We start from the raw sequence: 26167 nt of genomic DNA, 5'->3' as shown, positions 1-26167 counted from the left end.
CAAACTTCATGCTGATGTTGGTACCCGAGAAGGAGTCCACCTAGATTCCAACTCATGGCATGCGGCTGAATTCCTTTTGATGGGTTTCAAACCACACGCCATAAGGAATGGATTCCTAGGTGTCTAGTCTTAGGTGTCAAGGCCTTTGATTGGTCAATTAGAAAATTTAAATTTTGATTGAGTCCTCATGTAATTAGGAGTTTAATTTAAAATTTTGTGTAGTCCTTATCCTTATCCTTTGCCAACCTTTCTTTCTATATAAAGGAGGGTATGATGAATGAAGTTAGTTTTGGATTTTGAAATTCCCTTTGTTTACGTGAAGAGGAGCTAGTCCCTTGCTTGGTGCGATGCCAAGATGCTGGAGGAAGAGGTGGGACGCCTCCCCTCATGCCTTCCAATTTTGAATTAGTTTGGATGAGACTTCCAACAAATTCATCCTTATCCACTCTCTCACTCCCTTGTTTCACGCCTTGTTCCCTTAGGTGCGCCTCCTTGCGTGCCACATCAGCCTCCGCAGCCGTATTCCTCATGCCACAACCCCTTCCCACGTCCTCCCTTGAGTCCTAATTCCAATAGGACTCTAATAACCCAAGCCGGCCAACCCATTAGGTGCAAACCAATTTCAGCCGCCCACTCAATTAGGTGCCCAATTCTAGTCACTTGGTTGATTCCCACGAACCCAATCTCACCCATCCAGCAACCCATTTTCTTCCTCCTTCCTTCCACCACAAAGAACCCTAGCCTCCATTGCCATTGCTTTGGGAAAAAAAAAAGAGAAGAAAGATTCAGCCATCCTCAAAGAAGAAAAAAATCTGCAGCCCATCCCGATTGCGTCAATTGGTATCAGAGCGAATCCTTGTCGCCATGAGTACCAGAAGTGGTCGCCCCTACAACAATGAACGACAACATGCTGAGATGATGGCCGAGCTCATCCGGCAAGTGGCGGCCTTGAATCAGAAGGTGAAAGTTGTTTGGGATCGTCTCTTCCCCGAGCCAAACAATCTTGAAGATGAACATGCTGTCCCCGCGCAACCTGAAAATTCAGAAGTGCCATTTGGAGGAGACCCCGATGTTGAAGCATTCTCCCCCGGGGTTCTATCACCCCAAAGGCCACCTAGGGATCAGCGGATGCCCCCTCCAAACATTCCTCATATGGGAATAATTTCAGGAACCCCTATGTTCATCAAAATCAGCGGGAGCGCAATGATCTCGGCGATATCATGAAGCAGGTTCGTGTAGAAGTTGCTGATTACAGCGGAAGCATGGACCCAACCTACTTCCAGGATTGGTTGATGTGGGATCCCTTCCCACAGTAGGTTAGTCGGGTACAGTACCGAGCAGAGTTTCTATTAGCAGCTTGTGCCGCGGTTCACAAGTTACTATTAAAAACTTGTCAATTACTATATCCAACCAACCAACCAATAAAAATTAACACATACTAAACCTGTCAGTTTAACTAATTTAACTCACTTTAATCATAACTAAAAGCAACCCAAGCTTTCATTTATAACTTAAAGTCTACTATACATAGCTCAAAATATAACAAACTTTACATTTGTCTCAAGTTACTTTACATTCACACCCCACCTATATGCATAATACAAAGGCTTTTCCTTTCACTCAGAGGGGCATGGCCAACCTTCTATGACAAACTTCTAGGATGATGCTGATGCGGTACCTTTATAATGTTATGACTCTACCGATCTGCAAAAATTTACAGAAAAAGAGAGGGATAAGACCTAAGTCCCAGTGAGTGGATAATCTGTTAACCATGAGGAAATAAGAGGTTTCAGCTGTGATACTTATTTACATACATTAAATATAATGTGTTTATGCCACATATGAAACATTTGCATTTGATTTTAAAGCACTTAGATTTCAACCCCATAAGAAACCTGCCGTTTGCCAATAGTACTACAACTAGCAGCAGGAAATAAAGCTGTTGCTTTACAATAAAGCATTAATAAAATCTCCTTGCTCAAGTCTTTTTTTTGGGACCGTAGAGTCCACTTTCCTTCCCTGGGGAATTTGATACATAGAACATTCACATAGGTTCTGAAATCATTATGCTTAAAAATAATACATTTGTTGCTCAGTCATATGTATACATAGCTTAAATATTGAAAATCATGGCTCCCGCGAGCCCTACTGCCGGCCACTCGCATGAGGCACCATTCTCATGAGTAGCCCGACAGTCCTATGCATGGTGCTACTACTACGCCCTTCCGGCATCCCAATTCTGCCCCACTGGCACATATCATTAGTACGCCCTCCCGGCGTCCCATTTCTGTCCTACCGGGCACATATCATAGCTACACCCTCCCGGCGTCCCATCTCTGCCCTATCGGGCACATATCATAAACTTTGATGTGATGTATCCAAGGTAAAAGTGCAAATATTAGTTACTGTAACAGGGTTGGAGTCGACTCTAGAGCTACAGGGGTCGACTCATGAATTACAGGGTCAACTCATACTCTGCAGGGGTCGACTCCTATTCTACTGGGGTTGACTCCAGAATAGCTTGGAGTCAAACTGAAACGACTCTTTTGGCCAAGATAAGGGGTTTTAAGTGGTTCAGTCACTTTGGGTTAATTCATTCCCAAACAAGTTCATAAACTTACGAATCAACAAACATGAATTTAAAGTATTTTCAAGCATAGCATATATTTTCCAAATCAGATTAAAGCAATTTAATCATGAGAATTAATACTTCTTATTTCCTTTCTGTAGCATATTCATTCTGAATTTGGAGACATCATTCATTTCTCTAAAATTACAAAATAAACTATCACAGTTAAGAAGAAAACCACTCACCTTGTGATGGCTAATGCACCACCCTAGTGCTTGATACTCCCGGCACACTTCCGGGACTCTCTTCTCCTCCTAAACAATTAAAAGAGTCGATCAAAATTATAACCTATATGATGCAACATGATTATGCATGTTCGAAAAAGAAATCCAACACCCTCATCTCAACTTTCTGATTTTTACCTTGCTTGTCTTGTTTTAGGATAAATAAAACCTCTCAATTCTCAAAGGTTTTCAAGCTTTTATCTCCCTCTTTGATACCCTGGGTTAGGACTAGAAAACCTTCTATATCATCTATAAATTTTCAGCTGCCAAACAACTACTTAACATCAAAAATAAATCAGAATTCAATTTCCCTGTTTTTAGCTTGTTTGTTCTATTTTCGAGCCAATTAAACCTCTTAACTCCCGGAGGTTCTTAAACAATCAATTCCACCTATTAGGCTCTGTGTTAGGACTAGGAAATCCCTAACACAACCTACAAACTTTTAGCTTTAAATAACAATTTAATCACCTAGAACACAAAGAAATCCCATCGCTTCATTCTGCAGAATTTCAGACTGCTTTCAACAACTTCGGAAGCATAGTTCAAATCCTTTTTCATACCTAAAAATTCATCTAAAATAACTAAAATCTTCCTTTATCACCCTCCTACGTGGGACTACAATTAGAATCACTAAAAAGTTTGGAAAACTCACCTGAAATTCGCTGGGAAGCCTGGGTGCACCAGAATTTCTATATTTCTGTTCTGCAGCCCAACAGCAAGTTGCTCTTCCTCTTTACTTTAAACCTTCTTCCACAAATTCTTTGGATTCCCCAAGTAGCTCTCTCTCTTCCCTATCTTCCTCTCTCCCTCCCTGTAGCTTTTACTGGCCTGATTTGGGCTGGCACCTACAACCAACAACTAAACTTCTCCTAACGGTTGAACAGCTGTAGCATAAGTTGCTGCCTGCTGAAAACATGCTAGACACCCCCCCCTCTTGACACGTTAGCTTCCAAGATACCTAACATGTCAAAAGAGTGGTTCCCAGGGGTTTTAAAAACTAGGTTTCAGGCCACATAATGCTTCCTACTTTTTACTGAAATTTTGGACAAATCTAGGTCTGCAGTTTTCTGTAATGACAGGCTTCCGAGGGACTCACCTAACTTGTTTTGTTCTAGGCTGTAGGCTAATCCGTTTGAGCTGAAATTTCAAGAGTAAATCCCTCACTCAATGTAGATTATGTGTTTAAAATTTTACTTAGATTCATGGACTATGTCCAGAGTTATTGCACTCTCAATCCGTGGAACCGTAAAATTTTCTGTAACAGCTGAAATTCCGACCTTTTTGAATTGATTTTGAATCAAACTTCCTGAAAAATTCCAATCCAATTTGCATCACAAAATTTTTGATATTCCCTCACCTTTCATGTGCATTCGGATTCTCATAATAAACTGGGTTAAAATCATGAAAATGCTTAATAACTAGTAAAAAATTACTTAAGCTACCCTAACCCTGTTTACATTTCTCCCCTACAAAAAAAATATTTCGTCCTCGAAATTTAGTTACTTGAAATATGGAATAGATATGGATATTTTTTTCTCATTTGATCTTCTCTTTCCCAAGTAGCCTCTTCTGCATTTTGATTCTGCCAGAGCACTTTAACTAGGGGTATAACTCTATTGCGTAACTGTTTCACTTCTCTACTCAGAATCTGCACTGGCTTCTCTGGATAAGATAAATCTCTTTTTAATTCAACTGGTTCAGACCGCAAAATATGAGGGGGATCTGAAGTATATTTTCTCAACATTGAAATGTGAAACACATTATGTATCTGGGAGAGTTCTGGTGGTAGTACCAAGCGATACGCTACTGGCCCGATACATTCTATTATTTCATATGGCCCGATATACCTTGGGTTTAATTTTTCTTTCTTTCCAAACCTTAGTATACCCTTCCAAGGGAAAACTTTGAGAAAAACTTCATCTCCTACACTGAAATGTACATCTTTACGTTTTGGATCAACATAACTTTTCTGTCTATCCTGGGCTACCTTCAATCTTTCTTTAATCAATTTTATCTGATCTGAGGTAATCTGTACTATTTCTGGGCCCAACAATTTTCTTTCTCCCTTTTCATCCCAACATACTGGAGTTCTGCATTTTCTACCATAAAGGGCCTCATAAGGTGCCATGCCTATACTGGAATGATAACTGTTGTTGTATGCAAACTCCATTAATGGTAGGTATTCATCCCAACTATCCAAAAATTCTATCACACATGCCCGTAGCATATCTTCTAAAGTTTGAATAGTTCTTTCAGACTGTCCATCAGACTGCGGATGCAATGCAGTACTAAAATTCAACCTGGTGCCCAAGGCTCTTTGTAAACTTGGCCAAAATCGTGAAGTAAATCTAGGATCTCTATCTGACACAATTGAAATAGGAACCCCATGTCTACAAATGATTTCATCCACATACAGCTTTGCTAACCTATCCAGTGCAAATGCTATCTTGATAGGCAGGAAATGAGCTGATTTAGTTAGTCTATCAACTATCACCCAAATTGCATCATTACCTTTACTTGTTTTTGGAAAACCCAAAACAAAATCCATTGTAGTATGTTCCCACTTCCATTCTGGGATAGGTAGTGGCTGCAGTTTTTCAGTTGGACTTTGATGTTCTGCTTTAATCTGTTGAAATACTAGGCATTTAGATACATATTCAGCTATTTCTCTTTTCATACCATTCCACCAATAACTTTGCTTGATGGTTTGGTGCATCTTAGTACTTTCTGGATGCATAGCATAAGCCGAACTATGAGCTTCCTCCATTATTTGTTTTCTTAGATTACCGATCCCTGGAACAAAAACATATTCCCATACATCAAAATACCATTTTCTTTGATTATAAAATCTGTTCGAGATCCATTCTGAACAGCCTCAAAATTTTTTACCAATTATGAATCCTGAGTCTGAGCTGTATGTATTTCATTCACCAATGTAGGTCTAACCTGAAAACTGGCCAATAAGGCTTTAGAATCTCCCACTGATAACTCAGCACCCAACATCCTCAATTCTGTCAATAATGGCAAATACATCGTCTTAATATGAGACAAGGTGGTTGTAGACTTCCGGCTTAATGCATCTGCCACTATATTAGCCTTTCCAGGATGATACTCAATTGTACAATCATGGTCTTTAATAAGTTCTACCCACCTTCGCTGTCTCAAATTTAGCTCTTTCTGGGTTAGCACATACTTTAAACTTTTGTGATCTGTGAATATCTGACATTTTTCCCCATACAAATAATGTCTCCACACTTTGAGAGCAAATACCACTGCAGCAAGTTCCAAATCATGTGTAGGGTAATTCAATTCATGGGGTCTAAGTTGTCGGAAAATATATGCAATTACCTTTCCTTGTTGCATCAACACACACCCCAACCCTTTGCGGGAAGCATCACTGTAAACCACATAACCTCCTTCACTAGAAGGCAGGGCAAGCACAGGAGCAGTGGTCAGCCTACTCTTTAATTCATCCATGCTTTTCTGACATTCAACAGTCCATTCAAATTTTATATTCTTTCTAAGCTGTTTGGTCATTGGGGAGGCAATGATTGAAAAGTTCTCAATAAATCTTCGATAGTAACTAGCTAAACCCAGAAAACTTCTTACCTCTGTCTGACTAGTGGGTGATTCCCAGTTCACAATAGCATCCACTTTCTATGGATCCACCAATATACCCTCTGCTGAAATCACATGACCAAGGAACTGATAGTCAATTTAAAAGACCACGCAATAGCACGTATCTGGTAGAATAGTGATTACGGGTATCGATCCACAGGAATTGGGGTACAGTTGTTTTCTTAAAAATAAAAATATTTAAAAGGAAGAGTTTGTGAAGAAAATTAAACTAAGGAATTTAATAAAAAAATGCAATTGAAATGTTATCAGTTTGAGGGAACTTAGGGCAAGAAATTCACCACTAACATCGGAACAAGGATTAATTATATTTTAATTTATTCTTGGATTAACATGCAAATTGGCTACAAGCTTAATAAGCATTTAAATAAAAATCTCACAAAAGTAATTTGGGAACATCCATCTTCGGTTGGCATGAAATGTCTATCCTAAGCTAATGTGGCAGAACACTGCATCTTTCCTAAGCATGGGTGATCTTCTATTAACTTAGTGATCATGAAGAACAGTTGTGTAAACGTAATATTTAAAATCAAAGAAATTAAATATGAGATAAAAGAGGATATCCATTAAAATTAAATACATAAAATCCGTGTCCCTTTGTTAGGGCTGCATCCGGCCCTAGAGAGGAGATCAGCCTTCCTTGGAGTTGTGGGCGACAGCAGCAATGGCACAGCAGCGGGCTCTCATTTTTTTCTTTTCTTCCTCCCTTTCCTGGATCTCTCCTTCCTTCTCTAGCAATTCATTATTTTTTTTTTCTTTTGAGAAGGCATTCCCAAAAAGACCCAAACTTCTCTCTCTCCTCAACACTCTGTGGGAACTCCACCTCCGAAGAGCTGCCATGGGATCCGTCTCCTACCCCTCTTATGGCCTTCCCGAGTGAAGAGATAAGGGTAGAGGAACGGTTGTCGCGTGCGTAGAGGATTTGGACGACGCAGGATAAAGATTGGAGACGATCCGGAAGTTGATATGCTGCTGGGATGCGGAAGGAGAAACCGACGCTGCTTCCACGTGGAGGAGATGCATCTTGCTGGGATCTTGTGCTGATCTTCGGATGCGTTGGAGTTGTTGGACAGCTGAAAGGCGATCTGGAAGTTGGGATGGCTGGGAGCGCACGGAAGAAAGTGATCCGTGGGAATCTTTATCATGGCGTTGAAAGAATTTTGGTTCTGTTCAGAAGCAGGGGAAAAGATTGTAGAGGACGTGGACGACGGAATGAGTCTCACGGCTATGTGGAGATGCCAGAAGAATCGTGATGCTGATTTGAGTGATCACGAGATGAGGATGGATCACAGAGAGATTTGGAAAGTGCTAGATTAGAGGGATATGAAGTTAATCTGGAACAGGGGAAGCGTGGATCGTGTGAGGTTGCTGCCGATGGCTAAATGCAGCTGGGAGAAAATATGGGAAGGTGTTGGATTCGGTTGAGGACGTGGATGAAGATAGATCACGACGGGATGAGAGCTGGTTTGGTTCTGTTCGTGGGAGATGGAAAGCTAGATTCGGGAGAAGCTTTGAATTTCGAACGGTTGTTGGGAGGCAGGAGATACGTTAAGAAGATGAACATGAGATGCTTGATTTTTTTTTGGAGAGGATAGACCCTGTTTTGGGTTGCAGGACACAGGGGATGTGGGAGATGAAGCTTGGGAACAGTGGATATGGCTGATGCGAGTGGATGTAGCTGGGATCAAACGTGGGATGGTGTTCGGATGCGGAGAGAGCTGGGATGCTCATCCGGCTGGGAAGGATAAGGATGAATGCGGATTTGTAAACGGGATAAGATTTGTTCCGTTGGGAACAGAGGAGCTGGGAGCTGATCCTGTGAACGGAGGAAAGCTTGGGTTGTTCTTGGATTCAGTTCGTGGGATTATGGCTGAGATTTCTTTATTCCGAAGCAGGGGATGAAGGTGAGTTGGTTGTTGAGATGCTCGAACGCAGGCGTTTGAGAGGAAGGATGATATGAAGTTGGCTGGAATCTAGCAAAAAAAAACTGATGAAGATAAGATGTAGATGCAGAGAGGATGGAACTAGTTCGGCTGAGAAAATCCAGAAACGGACGCGAGAGAGGATGATGTCGCTAGGCTCATGCGGATGGGAGGGAGGACACGCGGAGGGAATGCGTGAGATGAGCGGAAGCCTGGGCTTTATCCATGGGCGATGGAACTCCGTTCCGAATGGGAGAAAATCTGGGAAGATGTGATGCTCATGAGATATTTGGACACAGTTGAATGGGGTTGGAGCTTATCCAGGAACAAGAGGAAGGGCGGACGACTGGATTGGTTTGAGAGGATCTAGGAGGCTGGAGTTGGATAACGGAAGAAGGGGAACTGGGATGAACTCACGGAAAAGGATGTACGTGAAACAGGGGATGGGAAGTTGGGATCTCGTGAAGATGAAGCTGGACGTTGGGAGATTCGGCTGGGAGGAGATTTTTGGAATGAGAGGAGATCTGTGAGTTTGGAAGAATATTGTGAGAGGGAATGCGAAGAAATGGGTGGTTGCCTGAAAGAAATCTGGGTTACGGGAGCTAGGAAGTATGTGGAAGAGTCTGGATGCAGGGATTTCGGAAGACTTGGGAGCTTGGGGTGGCCATGTGTTGAAAAGGGAATTGGGAAGTTTGGACATGTAGAGAGACTTGTTTTTGATAGGTGAATATGTGAAGAAAGGAAAATAATTTGGTGAAGTACAGTGTGGGTTTAAGCATCATTCAATTAGATTTAACCTGACCTGCATACATAAGGCTCATTCAGTAAATAAATAAGTAAAACTCGAATTACCTTTAATAATTTATTAAAATGCAATGATGAAGGTAACACATTTTTTTTAGTTGAATTTACTAAATATGTGAATTAAAATAATGATAAGTGCTATGAATAAGATATTAATTTATGCATTATTTAGCACTTATCACACCCCCAACTTACATTTTGCTAGTCCTCAAGCAAAATAAAATAAAAAAAACTAACTCACTTTCGCAGGAATCGCGATTGCATTTACCATATGCAATAAGGCTTTAAACCTCTAGGTGGCCCTAGTGGACGAGTTTTGTCTTGTGAGGATTTCTGGAGCAGCTACCCACAAACTGCTATCAAAAGAATTTATTTTATTGGTTTATAAAATCTGAGTTCAAATGCATAAGTACCAATAATTTCAAAAGCACACAAAGTTTTAATCACTAAGTCAGCCCAAATCCTAGGTCAGTATGCAACTTAAGTTGAAGTTATTAAGTTTCCGTTAGAGAGTTGTAAAACTTATTTATACTTGGGTGCTCGGTGATATCTGGACCATACACAAGCTAAGATTTTAGATCTCCAAAATACTGCTAAAGCTAGTAGTTTCCAAGAATTGGTCAGATAAGACCTAACCACTGATTCAAAATCATCCTATCTTGCAGGATTTCGAGAATTGTGGATATTTACTTTAATACCTCATGGGCTTTATCTGTAATATTCCAGTTTACTCGAATTTTTACAACGACGGCTTTCACACTATTATCTTTTTCAAGGTCAATATTATTTTCTCTTTCTTTTTTTTGTATAAATAAATTATGCACTTTTACTCTTGTAATGATTCCTCCATATAACGAGCATTTAGTCAACACTCCCACACCAGATGGCATAAGGTGTTGGGCATCAAGACTCCCCTACGGACCTATGCTCGGGTTCATCATCACAAGCCCGCTGACCTTTGACAATAGGTAGCCCTTTTCGATGTACCTGACTAAATTCACTTCTTTCTTTTTTCTTTTTTTTAAAAAAATATGGGATAATAGTGAATTAGATAGGTATGATTCATCAGGACTCAAGGTTGCTACCAGACTTAATCAATATAATGTTGAACCTAACCCTTAGAAGTGCAGGCCATGTGTGTTGTGAAATTCCAAAGTAAAAATTATCTTACAACTCGCTAAAAGAACTTTTAATAAAAAGAACTCAAATTGTCTTACTCCTGACTAGTCATTGGGCTTTTTTAGATTTTATATACTTCATGTGTTTATCATGTCAGCACTAAGGCATAGAAATTAGGTTTTTTTTTTAAAAAAAATATCTTCAAAAATGCAAAAAATTTCTTCAAATTCGAATCCTATACCCCTCAACCTAGATCAGACCTTGTCCTCAATGTTTTTTTTAATATTATATTATTATATTTTTTTTTGTTATTTTATTTTGGACGAAAATATGATGCATATGGAGGATAGAAGCATTGTACCTTAGTTGCATCAGTAATATGAGGACATCTGAAAAAATGCGACAAGAAAATGTGCAAAAATAACCTATGAAAATTGGGTTGCCTCCCAACAAGCGCTAAGTTTAACGTCTTCAGTCGACGCAGTGCATCCTTAATTATCCCGATAAATAGGATCCATTAAATCAAGGGATTCAATCAACTGTCCATCTGCAACACACTCTATGTAAGGTTTCAATCTTGACCATTGACGTTCAGGACACGACCATCATTAATGTTCTGAATTTCTACCGCACCATAAGGAAAAACCTTCCTAACTAAAAAGGGACCATCCCACCTAGAGCGAAGTTTACCAGGGAAGAGACGCAATTTAGAATTGAATAGCCAAACCTTTTGATTAGGCTCGAAAGACTTACGGTTAGTGAATTTGTCATGAAAAGCCTTAGTCCTTGCCTTGTAAATTTTGGCATTTTCATATGCCTCATTGCGTAACTCTTCAAGCTCGTTGAGTTGAAGTTTCCGGTTAGAACCAGCTGCTGCCATATCAAAGTTAAACTTTTTAATGGCCCAAAAAGCTCTATGCTCAAGTTCTACGGATAAGTGGCAAGCTTTTCAAAAAATCAGTCGATAAGGAGACATGCCAATAGGAGTCTTATAGGCAGTATGATAAGCCCAGAGAGAATCGTTTAATCTTTGAGACCAATCTTTCCTATCAGGGCGTATTGTTTTCTCTAAGATGTGTTTTATCTCCCTATTGGAAACTTCAACTTATCCGCTTGTTTGGGGATGGTACGGGGTGGCAACTTTGTGGGTGATTGAATACTTGCGAACCAAAGCCTCAAAAGATCGGTTGTAGAAATGTGATCCCCCATCACTAATGATAGCTCGGGGTGTGCCAAAGCGACTAAATATATTTGTTTGTAAAAACTTAACCACAACCTTATGATCATTAGTTCTAGTGGCAACTGCTTCTACCCACTTCGAGACATAGTCAACCCCGACAAGAATGTACTCAAAACCAAAAGAACGTGGGAAAGGACCCATAAAGTCAATACCCCAGACATCAAAAATTTCCATAATTAATATGGGGTTGAGTGGCATCATATCTCTACGGATGATTGTACCCATTCGCTGGCATCGCTCACAAGTCCGACAAAAATTGTGAGCATCTTTGAACAAGGAGGGCCAATAGAATCCACTTTGTAAGACTTTAGCTGCAGTTTTTCGACCCCCGAAATGTCCTCCGCAGGCTTGGGTATGACAAAAATCAAGAATACTCTGAAATTCACATTCAGACACACATCGATGGATTACTTGATCAGGACAGTACTTGAACAGATCAGGATCATCCCAAAAGTAGAACTTAACTTGCGAAAAGAATCGATCCTTCTCCTGCTGGACCAATGATCGGAAATTTATCCTATGGCAAGATAGTTTACTATGTTGGCAAACCATGGTGTTTTTTCTTGTTGCACTTTAAACAATTGTTCATCTGGAAAGGAGTCATGAAGTGGGGAAGTGCTATGAGAAGGCTCGAGAAGGATTCTAGACAAATAGTCTGCTACAACATTTATGGTACCTTTCTTATCACGAATTTCTAGATTGAATTCCTATAACAACAGAATCCATCGAATTAGATGAGGCTTGTTGTCCTTCTTTGAAAGAAGGTATCAAAGGGCAGAATGATCAGTGAATACAATAACCTTGGATCCTAAGAGATAGGATCGAAACTTGTCCAAAGCAAACACTACAGCTAGTAATTCTTTCTCAGTAGTGGTATAGTTCTATTGCGCATCTGAGAGTGTCTTACTAACGTAGTAGATGACATGAGGTAACTTCTCTAGCCGTTGCCCTAAAACCGCCCCAATGGCATAGTCAGAAGCATCACACATGAGTTCAAATGGAAGGGTCCAATTGGGAGGTTGTATGACAGGTGCTGTAGACAACTTAGATCGGAGTTTTTCAAAGACCTCTTTACATGCTTCATCAAAGACAAAGGGTGTATCCCTGGCAAGGAGATTGCACAAGGGTCTAGAGATTTTGCTGAAGTCTTTAATGAAACGACGGTAAAAACCAGCATGGCCTAGAAAAGAACGAATTTGTTTCACAGATTTGGATGGAGGAAGATTAGAAATAAGATCAGCTTTTGCTTTATCTACCTCAATACCCCTTTTGAACACAATGTGTCCTAAGACTATACCCTCTTGAACCATGAAATGGCTCTTTTTCCAACTCAGCACTAGATTGGTCTCCTTACATCTTTTCAGAACCAGGGCTAAATTACTGAGACAATCATCAAATGAGGGGCCAAAAACTGAAAAATCATCCTTGAATACTTCCAGAAATTTTTCTACCATGTCAGAGAAAATTGCCATCATGCATCGTTGAAATGTCGCAGGTGCATTGCAGAGTCCAAATGGCATTCTTCTATACGCAAATGTCCCAAATGGACATGTGAAAGTGGTTTTCTCTTGATCATCGGGATACACGGCCACTTGATTATATCTAGAATAACCATCTAAGAAACAATAGAAATCCTGACCGGCTAACCTTTCCAATATTTGGTCAATAAAAGGCAAAGAAAAATGGTCATTCCTAGTCATGGAGTTTAACTTCTTGTAGTCAATACAAATACGCCAGCTAGTGGTCGTGCGTGTGTGCATCAACTCTCCTTCTGCATTTTCAACCACATTAATGCCCGACTTCTTTGGTACTACTTGAGTCGGACTCACCCACTTGCTATCAGAGATAGGATAAATGATTCCGGCATCTAGTAACTTTACTACTTCTTTCTTGACCACCTCTTTCATGTCAGGGTTGAGTCTCCTTTGCATTTCACGGGTCGGTTTTGCATCTTCTTCTAGGTAAATGCGATGCATGCAAATAGATGGGTCAATCCCCTTTAGGTCAGTGATGGACCATCCAATTGCATATTTGTGTTCTCCGAGTACACTCAAAAGTTGACTCTCCTGTTTGTCAGACAGGTCAGCCGCGATAATTACAGGTAGGGTATCTTCAGGTCCTAGAAAAGCATACTTAAGGATTACCGAAAGTGGCTTTAACTCAAGTTTGGGAGGAGACTCGATGGAGGGGCACTGTGGCGCACTAGAAAGGGTAGGAAGAGGTTCATATCGGATACGCCAAGGATGAGAATTTGTGAGAGACGGATTGTCAAGTCGGTGAAATGTCCGCTTCAGCAAACACAAAAAAAAAAAAAAAGGCTCGGGATAAAAACTAGTTATCTTATAGCACTCTGACTTGAGCATACCTCCGGGAGTGAGCTAAAACCCAATAATCCACCCATCCTACTACCACCTTCAATTTGATCAGTTTTGCCATAGGCAGCAGCAGATTCAGAATTTCTTCTCCTCAGGAGGCAAGAAGAGTCCGAACCCTACCAAGGCTGTTTTTATTTTTTTCATTTTTCTTTTATATTTAGAGCAATGACGGGATCACCACCAATTAGAATTACCTGGATCAGACACGGCAAACCACGCCACCAGAATTCCATCCCAGATCCTCATACAAAATAGCATGGTGCAACCGCCACGCTAGCCCTGTCTGCATGAGATCATGGTCCATGCTACGAACAATTCTCTCAAAGTAAAAGTGCACAAACATTTGCAAGACTAAAACCTAAAGTAATTGTGCTATATGATAACCTGCATTGAATGACTATTACAAACTAAATTAAATGAACTGCTGCTTCATGACACAGCTTGTAAGAATATTGAGAAATTTCTAGGAACTGTTACAACCTTTCGGCAACCATAGCTTACAAAACAAAAGAACATCATTTCTTGTTTAATTTGCCGAGGCTAAAAAATGTTTTACATCAGAATGTGGACAATGGCGAGACCAACAGCAGATATTGAGACAAGAGTACCTATGCAGTATTTTATAACGTCATATTTTGCTGCCTCCAACTGGGCCCTCAATGCATGGATTTCCTGTACAAAAATACCAGAATACTCTTAAGTTATAATAATAACTAACTACGCAAGACAAAGCCTTTTATGTACCTTCCCATTTAGTAAACCTTACCCGGTCAAGCTTGGTAGTGAGATCAGTAGTTTCGGCATTTTGCTTAGCCAATTCATCACGTGTGCGGCTGCATTCATTAGTTCAGTTCGTTAGGAATAAAGGTCACATGCTTATTTTACAATTGGAGGAAAATGAACTGCTAATTCTAGGGCCAACACTGTTACTCCGTAGACATCACTGTTATTTCAAATCATACTGAACTAGGGCCAACCTAATAAAATGTAGAGCAAACCAGACCTTTTGGGAACAAAAGCACACTTGATAATACAGCTGTAACATGGGACTGTCTACATATGAAGCAAACCAGACCTAAGCTCACTCCGCATTTTCTCGATATTGCCCCTACGTTTGTCTGTCTCGCGTTGCAACGAAGAAAAATGATGCTCCTGCGACCAGATGGCATTAGGTTTAGAAAATCATTAAATAAATAAACACTGCATGCAATAATCTGAAAACAGATGCTTTGTTTACGTATAAAATGTTCTCTCTTGAAATGGTGTAATATACTCAAGTAGATACCATGCACTGAACTTACTGTCGGACATGTTCTGCAGATTGTGCAAGTTTGTTTACAATTTGCATTTTTTAAAAATGATTCCCAATTTTGCTGTAGAAATGATTAAGAAAGAGCCAAATAGCTTAAGCTTCAGAGAAAAAAAGGAATATCTTATGAAGTTAGGAAGGCATGGAACCATTTTTTCTGTCAGTCTTCTGCCAAGCCAGGAAAATAAAATCAAATTCTTGGGAAAACATGAGGCAAGATAACAATTATCAGATAAATGATTTTAGGGCCTAATTTCAACAGAATTATGAACTTCTATAACACAAACCTAGATCAGAGTTAAAAGCTGAACAAATCTTTTCTAATTAGCAAGTTCAATAGACATGATTGAAACCCATAATCAAATTTGTGCAGTCAAAGATGTTTGCTTTAAAACAAATTATTTAATAGCCCCAGTGTACAGCATCTCCCCAGAAAGAACTAAAAGCAGCAGAAAGCAACATTTAGATGAACAAAAAGTAGAACATGATCCTCAATCTTAGATTAGTCAACCAACCAAGACAGGTTCAGAGAAAAAATCGAAGCAGGAGAAAGCTTCACTAACAGCTAAAGCTGAGCCACAGCTCACTCAGTTGACAAGAATTTGCAACTCTAAGCCAGATCACTTGTCAAATTATCCAAGATACGTGTTCAGTCTAACCAAATACCCCAACTCACAAACTCTAGAGATAAGAAAGTTCAAGAAACTTGATATGTGATTAAAAAATTAAAGACCTACTACAAAGTATTTTCGAAGTCCCTAAAATTTTCTAATGCCACATTGGGACCACTAAGGCCCTGTCTGGTTTGGGAATAATTTTTCCAGGATCAATAGAATAAGTGGTATAAGTTTGGGCAAAAAAAGAGGGATAAACAAGAACACATCTACTCAACCATTTTACCAGAACAATTTTGTCCAGGTTAAGAGTAATGAGTAAATTTGTGCTTACCAAACACCAAGCAACTAGAGAAGCGCTTTTCTTCAGAGCACTTCATGGAAGTTTCATCAAAAGCCCTTTTAGGAAAAGCAGCAGTGTCAATCATGTTCTGAATATGATCATCACTAACAAAAGGGTAAGGAAACTTACCTCTAGAAATCTAAATTGGGAACAAGCAACAAAGGATTTGGGCATGGGGGCAATGAAGCGACGCTCAAAATAATTTGAGAATTCAGATATGCAGTGGTGCAGATCAAAAGAAATGACTGTTTATTGATTCAGATCAGCAGCAATCTGATTTTTGTAATAGAATTAATCCTTCAGCTCAGAAAATATTGTAAATCAAAGACAAATGAAATCCTGAACTTAAGTAGAGAAGACATCTAGAGCAGTGTTATTCAGATCTGATGCTCAGCAAAATACAGCAGTAGGGGAGGAGAATTTCAAAGGTCATATAATTGTATAAACATAATATAGAATCCTAAATGCTATAACTCCAATCCACCCAAGATCGATGCTGATTGAATATGATAAGAATAAAGAATGCTCAATGGATCAAAAGCATAAGACGAGTGTACACTAGAGGAGAATTTCAAAGGTCATGTCACTTTTGAATAAGAAACTCTAGTTATGAATAATTAGAATTAGTTGTTTCTCTGATGGGACAAGTTGTTCCTAATTGAATGGCAAAAATAAAATCTTTACAGAACACTAATGGTCAAGGAATACTTCATGACAAAAACTGCAAAACAGAAACCATGATAGCCTAAATCTTATCATAGGCACAATTCACTACAGGAAAAATAATATTTCCTGACGCTTTTTTTCCGACGCTAGGGGAAAGCGTCGGGAAATTTTTGTTCCGTGCCAAATTGTGCCGACGCTTTCAAAAAGCGTCGGTAGAGATTTAGAATCGACGAAGTTTTTTAAACGTTGTAAAAAACCAGACCTACGACGACGCTTATAAGCATCGTCGGAGGCCAAAACCATCTCAAAACCAATCCCCATCTCAAACCCCTCTCGATGCCCTAGCTCTCCTCTCCTCTCCTCTCCTCTCTGGCGCCGACATCAATCCACCACCTCCCCCGTCTCTTGGATTTGAGCCAAGCCACTCCCCTCTCCTCCTCCCTCCGGCGTCGACATCAATCCACCGCCTCCCCCGTCTCCTGGATTTGAGCCACGAATCCAAGCCACTCTCCTCTCCTCCTCCCTCTGGCGCCGACATCAATCCAACGCCTCCCCCGTCTCTTGTCCTCTCCGACGCTGAGCGACGTCCGACGCCAAGCTCCTCTCCTGCTTCCTCCTCTCTGGCGCCGGGCGACCGTCCGCATCCTCCTCTCATCCTCCCTCCTCTGCGGCGCCGACCGGCTGATCCCATCTCCCTCCGCTTGAGAAAGAAGTAAATTCTTCTTTCATGCAAAAGATACAAACCCTATCCTAGGTCGAGATGTGATAGATTTTAAGCCATTTCTTCGATGAAACATCATGATTAAACTTGAAGCTAATATACAGCATGATTAAACTGTCGGTGGAGTGCTGCAATCAATCAATGCAATTTAGGAAGCCATTACTTTTTGGAAGGGCACTAGCATGCAGAAAAATATGAACTAATTAATGTTTCATATAGAACACGGCCCATACAGAAGAGAACCAGTAACAGGAGGTCATTTTCGTGCTAAATGGTGAAATGCAGGAGGAAGAGAGAGAGTGGGAGTTAAGGATATCGGTTTATCTTTTAATATGTGTAGACTGCTTTACAAAGCTCTATACTATATAGTATCTAAAAAACGATTGTAGTATTTGTGATGAAAATGAGTTATATCTTTAGTTACTTTATTATCTACTGAAATTGAGGGTTCATGCTGATGCTGCTTCATGAATCAAGTTGAACTAATGAGCCAATTTTGATCCCGCCCGATTTGTTCCCAAGGGCATTGAATTGTGAATCAAATTTATGCTGCAATCTATGATGACAGGCCTAATAGAAGCACTATTGAATCTATTTTGAGGAATTAATATAACATATCTGGCATGTGTCTTGTGGTCGGATTATCTGCAGTGTCCTGAATATTTCTAGGAAGCTTGGAAAATAGCTTATTATATAAAAACATTCATATGGCATCTGCCTGATTGGGAAGGAACATTATGTTGCTAAATTTTTAGACCATTGTTTTGTTTCAACTGCAATATTTTTAACTTTTTAGATTAGATTGTCCCATTGAATTGCATACTCTTCAATTCTAACATGGAGACACTAGAGGTGTCAATATAATTATTATTGATTTTGTCTTTTGAGGATATGTTTCAAGAAAATTGAGCCACCAAATATAGAGTATAATTTTCATTGTAAGAGCTGAAGAGTAGTGAGAAAATAAATGACATTCATGCCTGTCGGTGGTGTAACTTTAGAGGAGGTTGCTGTCTCTTGATGTACCTTCAGAGTTGTCTGGAGCGGCACAAGAAAAAACTGTATTCACTAACTGCAAGAAAAGTTGGCAATGGTATCCAAAAGTCAAGAGGCATTCACTGAGTGTGAAAAAGGTTTTGCTTTCAAGGAATGTAAATCTAGTGGCTTTTAGCAGTATCATACAAATTGAGAATGGATATGCTATGAAGATAGTGGATGAGCTTGATACATGGCTCTCATGATGATATTTTCAATAAAATTGCTGAAAATAGATTTATTTGGACTTTAGCTAGATTCAGCTTGAGGAGCAGGAATTCAGATCGCTTGAGATAAATGAAGGATGACTTGTTGAGGTTGGTGGAGTATTTCTAAATATAGATTGAGATAGCTATCAATTAAATAAATGGAGTCAAGGAGAGATCTTAGATACTATATCTTTCATGTTGAAGTGGTGGTGGAGATTGCTACTGGAAGGAAGTTTATCTTGGAAATGTTTTGTCGAATTAGATACTATATAGAAAAAGAGTTGGATGGTCAAGCTCTTCCCCGAGCAACATTACTTCACCTGCATGAAAGAGTGTTCTGAAGGCAAAAGAGAATTTTTTTTCACAAGCATAAATGTAAAGGTTGGGTATGGGGCTGACACTATATTTTGGACAGATTCTTGTGGCTAGGGAATCAACTCCTACTATTAAGCTCCATCAGTTAGTAGAGAATTATGCAAGGGATGAGAATAGTCAGCTTTCTATTTGGCCCAAGTTGAGGAGGAGCAAGATGAGGCTGCTGATTTGGTTAGCGTCCAACAGCATGTGCTTCTGAATGAGGGCATAGACAGGGTGACTTGGATATGGGATCTTCCATGTGAAAGGTTTCTACGATTTTTTTTTTCGCACTGCGGAGGGATCCGTTCCTCCTATTTTTGATGCTACTTGGAGGAGTGCAATTCTGAAGAAGCTTGGAGATATTGGCAGGCTGTTGTTGATTAAAAAGCTATTAACAGTGGAGAATCAAACAAAGAGGAATTGGAACTTACCTTTGAGATGTGTTCTGTGCTGAGCATTAGGAAATCGTGGGCTATTTGTTCATCAGTTGGAGAATGGTGGCAGGTTCTAAGCATTTCTGGCATTTCTATACATTTGCTTAATGTATAGAAATTACTTCTATACATTGAACTAATTAGCAATTCCTTTAGATTTTATTTATTATTTAACTAATATTGCTTCTTTTTGTGCATACTAGGTAACAACATGCCGCGAGAAAAACGATTCAGAGATGTAGAGTTTCAGCACACATCTGTGGGATCTTCTTCCGATCAGTCCCTATGGTCCCAGCAACCCGACGAGCCCCATCAGCACGAATCTCAGTCTGAGCACGTGCCACCTGCTGATTGTCCAGACATGGATGACGTGCACATTCAGGGTAATTTGATTTACATTTTTTATATTATTTTTTTTACAATCCATGGATATTTTATTTTATTTTTATAGATGGACTGGGGAGAGTGAGGAGGACATGAGGACCCACTCGAGCACGGGACGTGTGGAGTCTACATGAGGATGAGAAGATCGTCGTCCAATGCAATGAACTGGGGCAGCCTATCAAGAGGGCTGCAAGCATTTTATCGACTTTTCTAGGATCGGTTGCACGGAAGGGTCAGTTGTGTCCACTCAACTATACGAAATGGAATGAAATGTTTCCTTCGTATAAGGTTGAGCTTCTTAAAGTTATTGAGGTAAAAAATTGAATTTGCTTACTATCACAATTTTATTTTTTGATTTATCATTGTTATAACATTCTTAACTTTGGTGTAGAAAAAGTTTGTCCTTCCTGCAAATAGCCATGATTGGGTGCTGGAGTCCGTCAACCGCAAATGGAAAGAATATAAGGCGAAATTGAAGGCGGACTGGAAGCACGTGGGCATGACTGAAGAGGAGGTGGCTCGTGTTTGTCCTTCTGATGTAATCCCTCATCAATGGAGGGAGCTTGTCCACTACTGATTTTCAGAGAAAGCTCAGGTTGTGTATATTTTTTCAATACCTTAGATTGTATTTACTAATAACATAGATTACAAATTTATACATTAAATATATTATATTGTTTATTCTTTTTTTGGAAAGACGTATTTCAACATTGGTAGAGCTGCACGAGCCTCTCAGACTGTTCCTCATACTTCAGGCTCGATGAGTTATGCTAGGCGTAGAGCTAAATTCGTAAGTTTTTTTGAAACTCTTTACAACTATTTTAAACTGTTCTATCATATAACATTTATCACGATAACTAGCTTGTCAATATACTTTTTGTTGTAAATGGATGATAATGGGAGGAAGCCTGGTAAGATAGAGTTTTATAAGATGACTCACACCCACCGAGATGGCAGTTTTGTTCGAGAGGAGGCAAGAGATATAGTTGTATGTATTCATCTTTGAATCTTTCAACGATATTATTATTAGTTCTATTATTGCCATACATTAATATGACTTTTTCTTTTGTGCATTATAGGACAAGGCAACAACTCTTATTTTAGAGTGTGTCAGGGAGTCATCATCATCCGATGCGATCAGTCATGTCGAAGCTCAGGTGCTCGCCGAATTATTGGGCCTAGAGCGTTATGGTCGAGTGAGGGGTTATGGCGTTAGAGTTACCTCCACTTAGTTGTCTGCTGTGGAAATGTATACAAGAAATGCTGGAGAAGGTAGTAGCAATGCAAAAGTTAGTAGACTTCGGACAACAATTGAAGATATGAAGGATCGCCATCAAGCAGAGTTGGCGGAGCTGAAGTAGAACCAACAAACTTTGCAGTCTCAGCTTGAGCATATTTCATCTATGTTGCAGCGATTTCTCCCTCCTCAGGTAAATAACTATATATATTTGATGACTTTACATAATTATCACTTATTTTTATTAGTTAATGATTTTCATATTCCTAACTTCTAAAGTTTCTCCTTTTTTTTTAGATTTCTGATACTTCAACGGCTCATAGAGATGATGATGGTGCTGAATCCGGTCCCTGATATTTTTGAGACAGTTATCTAAGAAGTTTTATATGTATCTTTCTTATATTTTTCAAAATACATTGTAATTCTAAACTTATTATGTAAATTTCATCATATATGACAATATGCATTTTTTGAATGATTTGAATGTTTGTTTTGATGTAAATGTAATGCAGGTTCATATTGCTATAATATGTTTCTTAATATGTATTTGTTTTTCTATTTTTTTTTTTTTAAAAAACCACTCCCGATGCTTTAAAGCGTCGTTAAAAAACTCCTCTGGCATAGGCTGGAGCGCTTTCACTGACGCTAAAAAAGCGTCGGTAAAAATTTATAACCGACGCTAATAAGCATCGATAAAAACCTGCATTAAGCGTCGGACAAAATTCCGCCACTATCCACCACGCCCAAGTTCTGGTTTATGCTGACGCTTTGTTGCGTCGGAAAAATAGGATACACCGACGCTTTACCAAGCGTCGGCAAAAAATTTTCCCACTTAGGTATCGCCGACGCTTTGGCGACGCTTGGCGTTGCGTCGGCGGTACTTTAGCCGACGCAAAAAAGCGTTGCTAAAGGTCCAAAAAAGCACCGGGATTGGTTCTTTTTCCTGTAGTGATTCCATGTTCATAATCTAATTCACACACTTCTGTCAGTAACATAGGTCCAATCCCATGGCTTTCTTGCAAATATAAAGCACACTAATAGTGCAATCCTTTGTTGTTATTTTATGGTACAATACATATGCTGATTTCAAAACTTACAGGGCGGTTCTACTTGGTTCAGACCAGTGCAGACTAGTTTGACTCATATACTGAATTGAATCTCGGTACTGTATTATTTTCTTGCTGGTATGGTACAGTAGAATATGGTATGATTGGTATGGGTCCGTATAGTAGACCTTGCAAAATACTATCATCAAAGGCGGTACTTAATGCACAATATAATGTGGTAATCGACTCACAATTTGGACTACAAATTCAATATAGAATTGGATTAGAGAATAAAGACATGTAAGAGAATACTAATCATCAATTTAATTCCTACAAAACAAGGTCGGCGGAACCGTCTTGAACCGAGTGGTTCCGGCCGTTCCAAGCCGTACTGGTAGCTCACCATTACAATTCTGACAACGGAAATGAGACTCGCTGCCGGAGCCAGAGAAGGAAAAGAAAATAGAGAGAGCGAGCGAGGGAGGGAGGGAGAGGGAGAGGTCGGGACGCCGGAGACCGCAGCAAGCGAGATCGCGGTCGGTTCTCTTGTTTCGAACGAAATAGAGGTTCGGCCGTGCCTAGAAGATTTTGGAATTTGTAAGTGAAGTCGGACATAGCCTCCGCCAGCCCTCCGCGGCCTCCACCGACGTCCGCCGCCCTCTCTTTCCCTTCTCTCTCTCTTTTTCTTTCTCCCACAATATCGTGCCCTCGTCGGTACAGGCCCAGGATGGCCCGTACCGACTCGTGCCACTGGAGAACCAATACGGTGCCCGGTATCGATTTTTCCAACCTTGCTATTAAATACATTGGGTGTAGTATTTTCCAAAAATTAAAAATGTGTTGCCAAATATAATCTTTCATTTTCAATATTCACCTTTACTAGGTTCTATTTAATAAAATCCCTTTATATACAAGTGTTTTCCTCAACAACAAGCCTTATTGATTGATTTGAAGTTCTTCTGTCCATCCTTATAAGCTACAAATTAATTACTATTTTTGTCCGACAAAAACAGAAAATGTATTCTTAGCAAAAGATTTCCTAAGTTTGCACTTTGGGAGCATGCAAGCTAGTAAAATATCCTTATTTTTTTATTATTTAAATGATTTTGATGCAGCCCCACAAAGAATAGTTGGATTTAAAAATTTTATGACTAATTTAATTTCAGATTAGCATGTTTGGTTTAATTGTCGATAATTGCTCATTGATAGTCAGTTTTAGCATGTAGGATAGTGATTACAGGTATCGATCTACAGGGATTGGGGTACAATTATTTTCTTTTTTTTAATTTATAAATATGAGTTTGTGAAGAACATTAACCTAAATAATTTAATAAAAAATGCAATTAAAATGATATCAGTTGAGAGAACCTAGGGCAAGGAATTCACCACTAACTTAGCAATAATGGTTAATGATATTTTATTTCATTTTTGGATTTTTATGCAAATTGGCTACAAGCCTAATAAGCATTCGAATAAAATTTCACCAAAGTAATTTAGGCATAATCCATCTTCAGTTAGCATGAAATGTCTACCCTAATCTAAGGTGGCAGCACACCGCATCTTCCTTAAGCATGGACTATCTTATATTTACTTGATGATCATGTAGAACAATTGTATAAACATCATACTTAAAATCACAGAATTCAAATATGAGATAAAAAGATATTCATTTGGATCAAAATAAGTTCATACAATTCCAAAAACAAAATAATAAAAATACAAGAAACATTGTCGCCTTTGTTAGGGCTTCATCGTGCCCTAGTGAAGAGATCAGCCCTCCATGTAGAAGTGAACAGCAGCAGCAGTGGAGAAGGCTTCCATCCCGACTGATTCTTCTTCCTATCCTCCTCTATCTCTTTCCACTCTTGTGGGAACTCTCCGAATGGAATGATCAAAGTATTATTCGATGAGCCAAGGATACCCCCACAGGAGAAAAACTCCCCTCCTTTTATAGCCTCTTGACCCCTGTTATCATCCTCCGGATATAATCTTCCGAGTGAGAAGTGTTGGGAACCCGCCCATGCCGCTGATATTTCAAAAAAATTCAGATGGCAGCAGAATCGACATAAGCGGAATCGACGTTCATCGCATGAACGTTGTTTCATGAACCGTTCGTAGTTAGATAAGAATTAAAACTTTTAAATACATTAGAAGATCAAATCTTCACCTTGTGCGGGTAGATGATCACCGCAAACTGAAGTTCGTGGTCTAGTATGAAGGTTCGCTTGAAGCCGTTCAAGTGTCCGGCCTCTACGGGTATCCACACGAAGCAGTGATCCGATCAAAGCTCTCTTGTCTTCCCAGGGTGCTAGCTCCCTTGCAAAGACTTCTTTTGATGGCTGATCTCCTCTCTTTCAATCAACCCTTGATTGTGCTTGAGAGGAGGAAGAGGAAGAAGGAACTCAAGGAAGAAGAACACAGCTTCTGCAGCCTTCTTTCTTTTCCCTGCGTTGGAAGAAGGATTGGAGGAAGAGGAGGCGGACAAGGCTCTCTTCTTTTCTCCTTCTTGTTGGCGGCTGAACCAAGGAAAGGGAGAGGGTGGCGGCAGCAAGGAGAGGAGGATTCCAGCTTAGGGCGTAGCCCCTTCTTTCACCTCCTTTTATAGCATCCAGGGCTCCTACAACTTAGGAGCCCTAGACTACTTTCCTAAAGGGGGGCGCCGGCCCCCTCTCTTCTCCCTTCTCCACATGGAAAGGGGGGGGGGCATATTCCCCTCCTCATGGTAAACCCTAATCCACATTAAGTAGGGTTTGAAATGCCCTAATGTGGTCAAGCCCTAATCCAATTAGGCTTAGCTCAAGGGTGAACCAATTAGGATCCAATCTAGGTAAGTCCTAATCCAATTAGAACTTCAATCAATTTTGACTCAATTGAACTCTTCAATCCTAATCCAATTAGGGTCTTATTGATTCATTAGATTAATAATTAATTGTGACTTAAGAAAACCTAATCCAAATTAGGACATATTTAATTTTAGTCCTAATCCAATTAGGACTCTATTTGAATCCGAAGTCCTAATCCGATTAGGACTCTAGGAATCCTACTCCAAGTAGGAATCCAATTTTGATTCAAAACTCCTAATCTCATTAGGATTGCAGGAATCCTATTCCAAGTAGGAATTCCAGTCCTACTCCAACTAGGATTTCCAGTCCTAATCCAATTAGGACTCTAGGAATCCTACTCGAAGTGGGACTCTTGTTTCAAGTCCAATTAATTAATTCCCTTTTCTTCTTCAACTTCTTATCAATCGAATTGATTACTCGTGATTCATAATCACTTTTCAACCATCGGATCGGTCAATACTTCTAGTGTGTGTGACCCCATAGGTTCTATTCTGACTGGTAGTGAGATATATTGTGATCTCTATCACTATATCATTGAAAACTCCTTTCAATGGGTTGGAACGATTCCAACTCAACTCATTAGGGTTTATCGATCATCGAGATAATCCCTGTGAGTCCCACCATCCACCAGTGACACCTAGCAGCATGTTGTGGCTACCCAGCAGAATGGAATGATGAACCTCTAGGTGCAGTTAACGTGTGATACAGTCCTACTATCGTGGATCCCTACAGGATGGAGGTCATGGACAACTCGTCAAACCCCATCGTTTGTCATATGTCAAGATTTATTCGACTCGAGTTCGATAGTGGAAAACTCTTTCTCCACTTTATATTACTGCCCTGGCCAAGGTCTTAGAACTCAGTCTAACAAATCACATAGGATCACTCCTCTTCTATCAAGGTCGATAGATTCCTTGTAGGTGCATACCCTACTCCTACAGTGAACCTACTGCAGCCAATCTACACTGCATGGACCCATATGGCTAGAGACCATGTATGTGTGCAGTCAAACTACAATAA

The 26167-nt window shown here is 39.8% G+C and overlaps 1 protein-coding gene across 1 annotated transcript in view; it reads right to left on the bottom strand.

The window, feature by feature from the left end:
* Positions 1-14269: 14269 nt before the first annotated feature.
* The window catches only part of LOC149752688 (uncharacterized), an 85513-nt gene continuing 73615 nt past the window's right edge, over positions 14270-26167 (bottom strand). Inside the window, exons 6-10 of the mRNA XM_089925985.1 lie at positions 16207-16303; positions 15679-15697; positions 14716-14782; positions 14506-14621; positions 14270-14333 (exon numbers count right to left, since the gene is read on the bottom strand). Of these exons, the coding sequence (XP_089782111.1) occupies positions 14270-14333; positions 14506-14621; positions 14716-14782; positions 15679-15697; positions 16207-16303 (363 nt within the window). The remainder of the gene's footprint in view (positions 14334-14505; positions 14622-14715; positions 14783-15678; positions 15698-16206; positions 16304-26167) is intronic.

The sequence above is a fragment of the Phoenix dactylifera genome, chromosome 10, assembly GCF_051530095.1.
Source record: "Phoenix dactylifera cultivar Ajwa chromosome 10, Ajwa_hap1_PhDact_Kaust_v1.1, whole genome shotgun sequence".
NCBI lineage: Eukaryota > Viridiplantae > Streptophyta > Magnoliopsida > Arecales > Arecaceae > Phoenix > Phoenix dactylifera.
The sequence above is the reverse complement of the archived record's forward strand: the minus strand, read 5'-3'. Positions and strand labels throughout refer to the sequence as shown.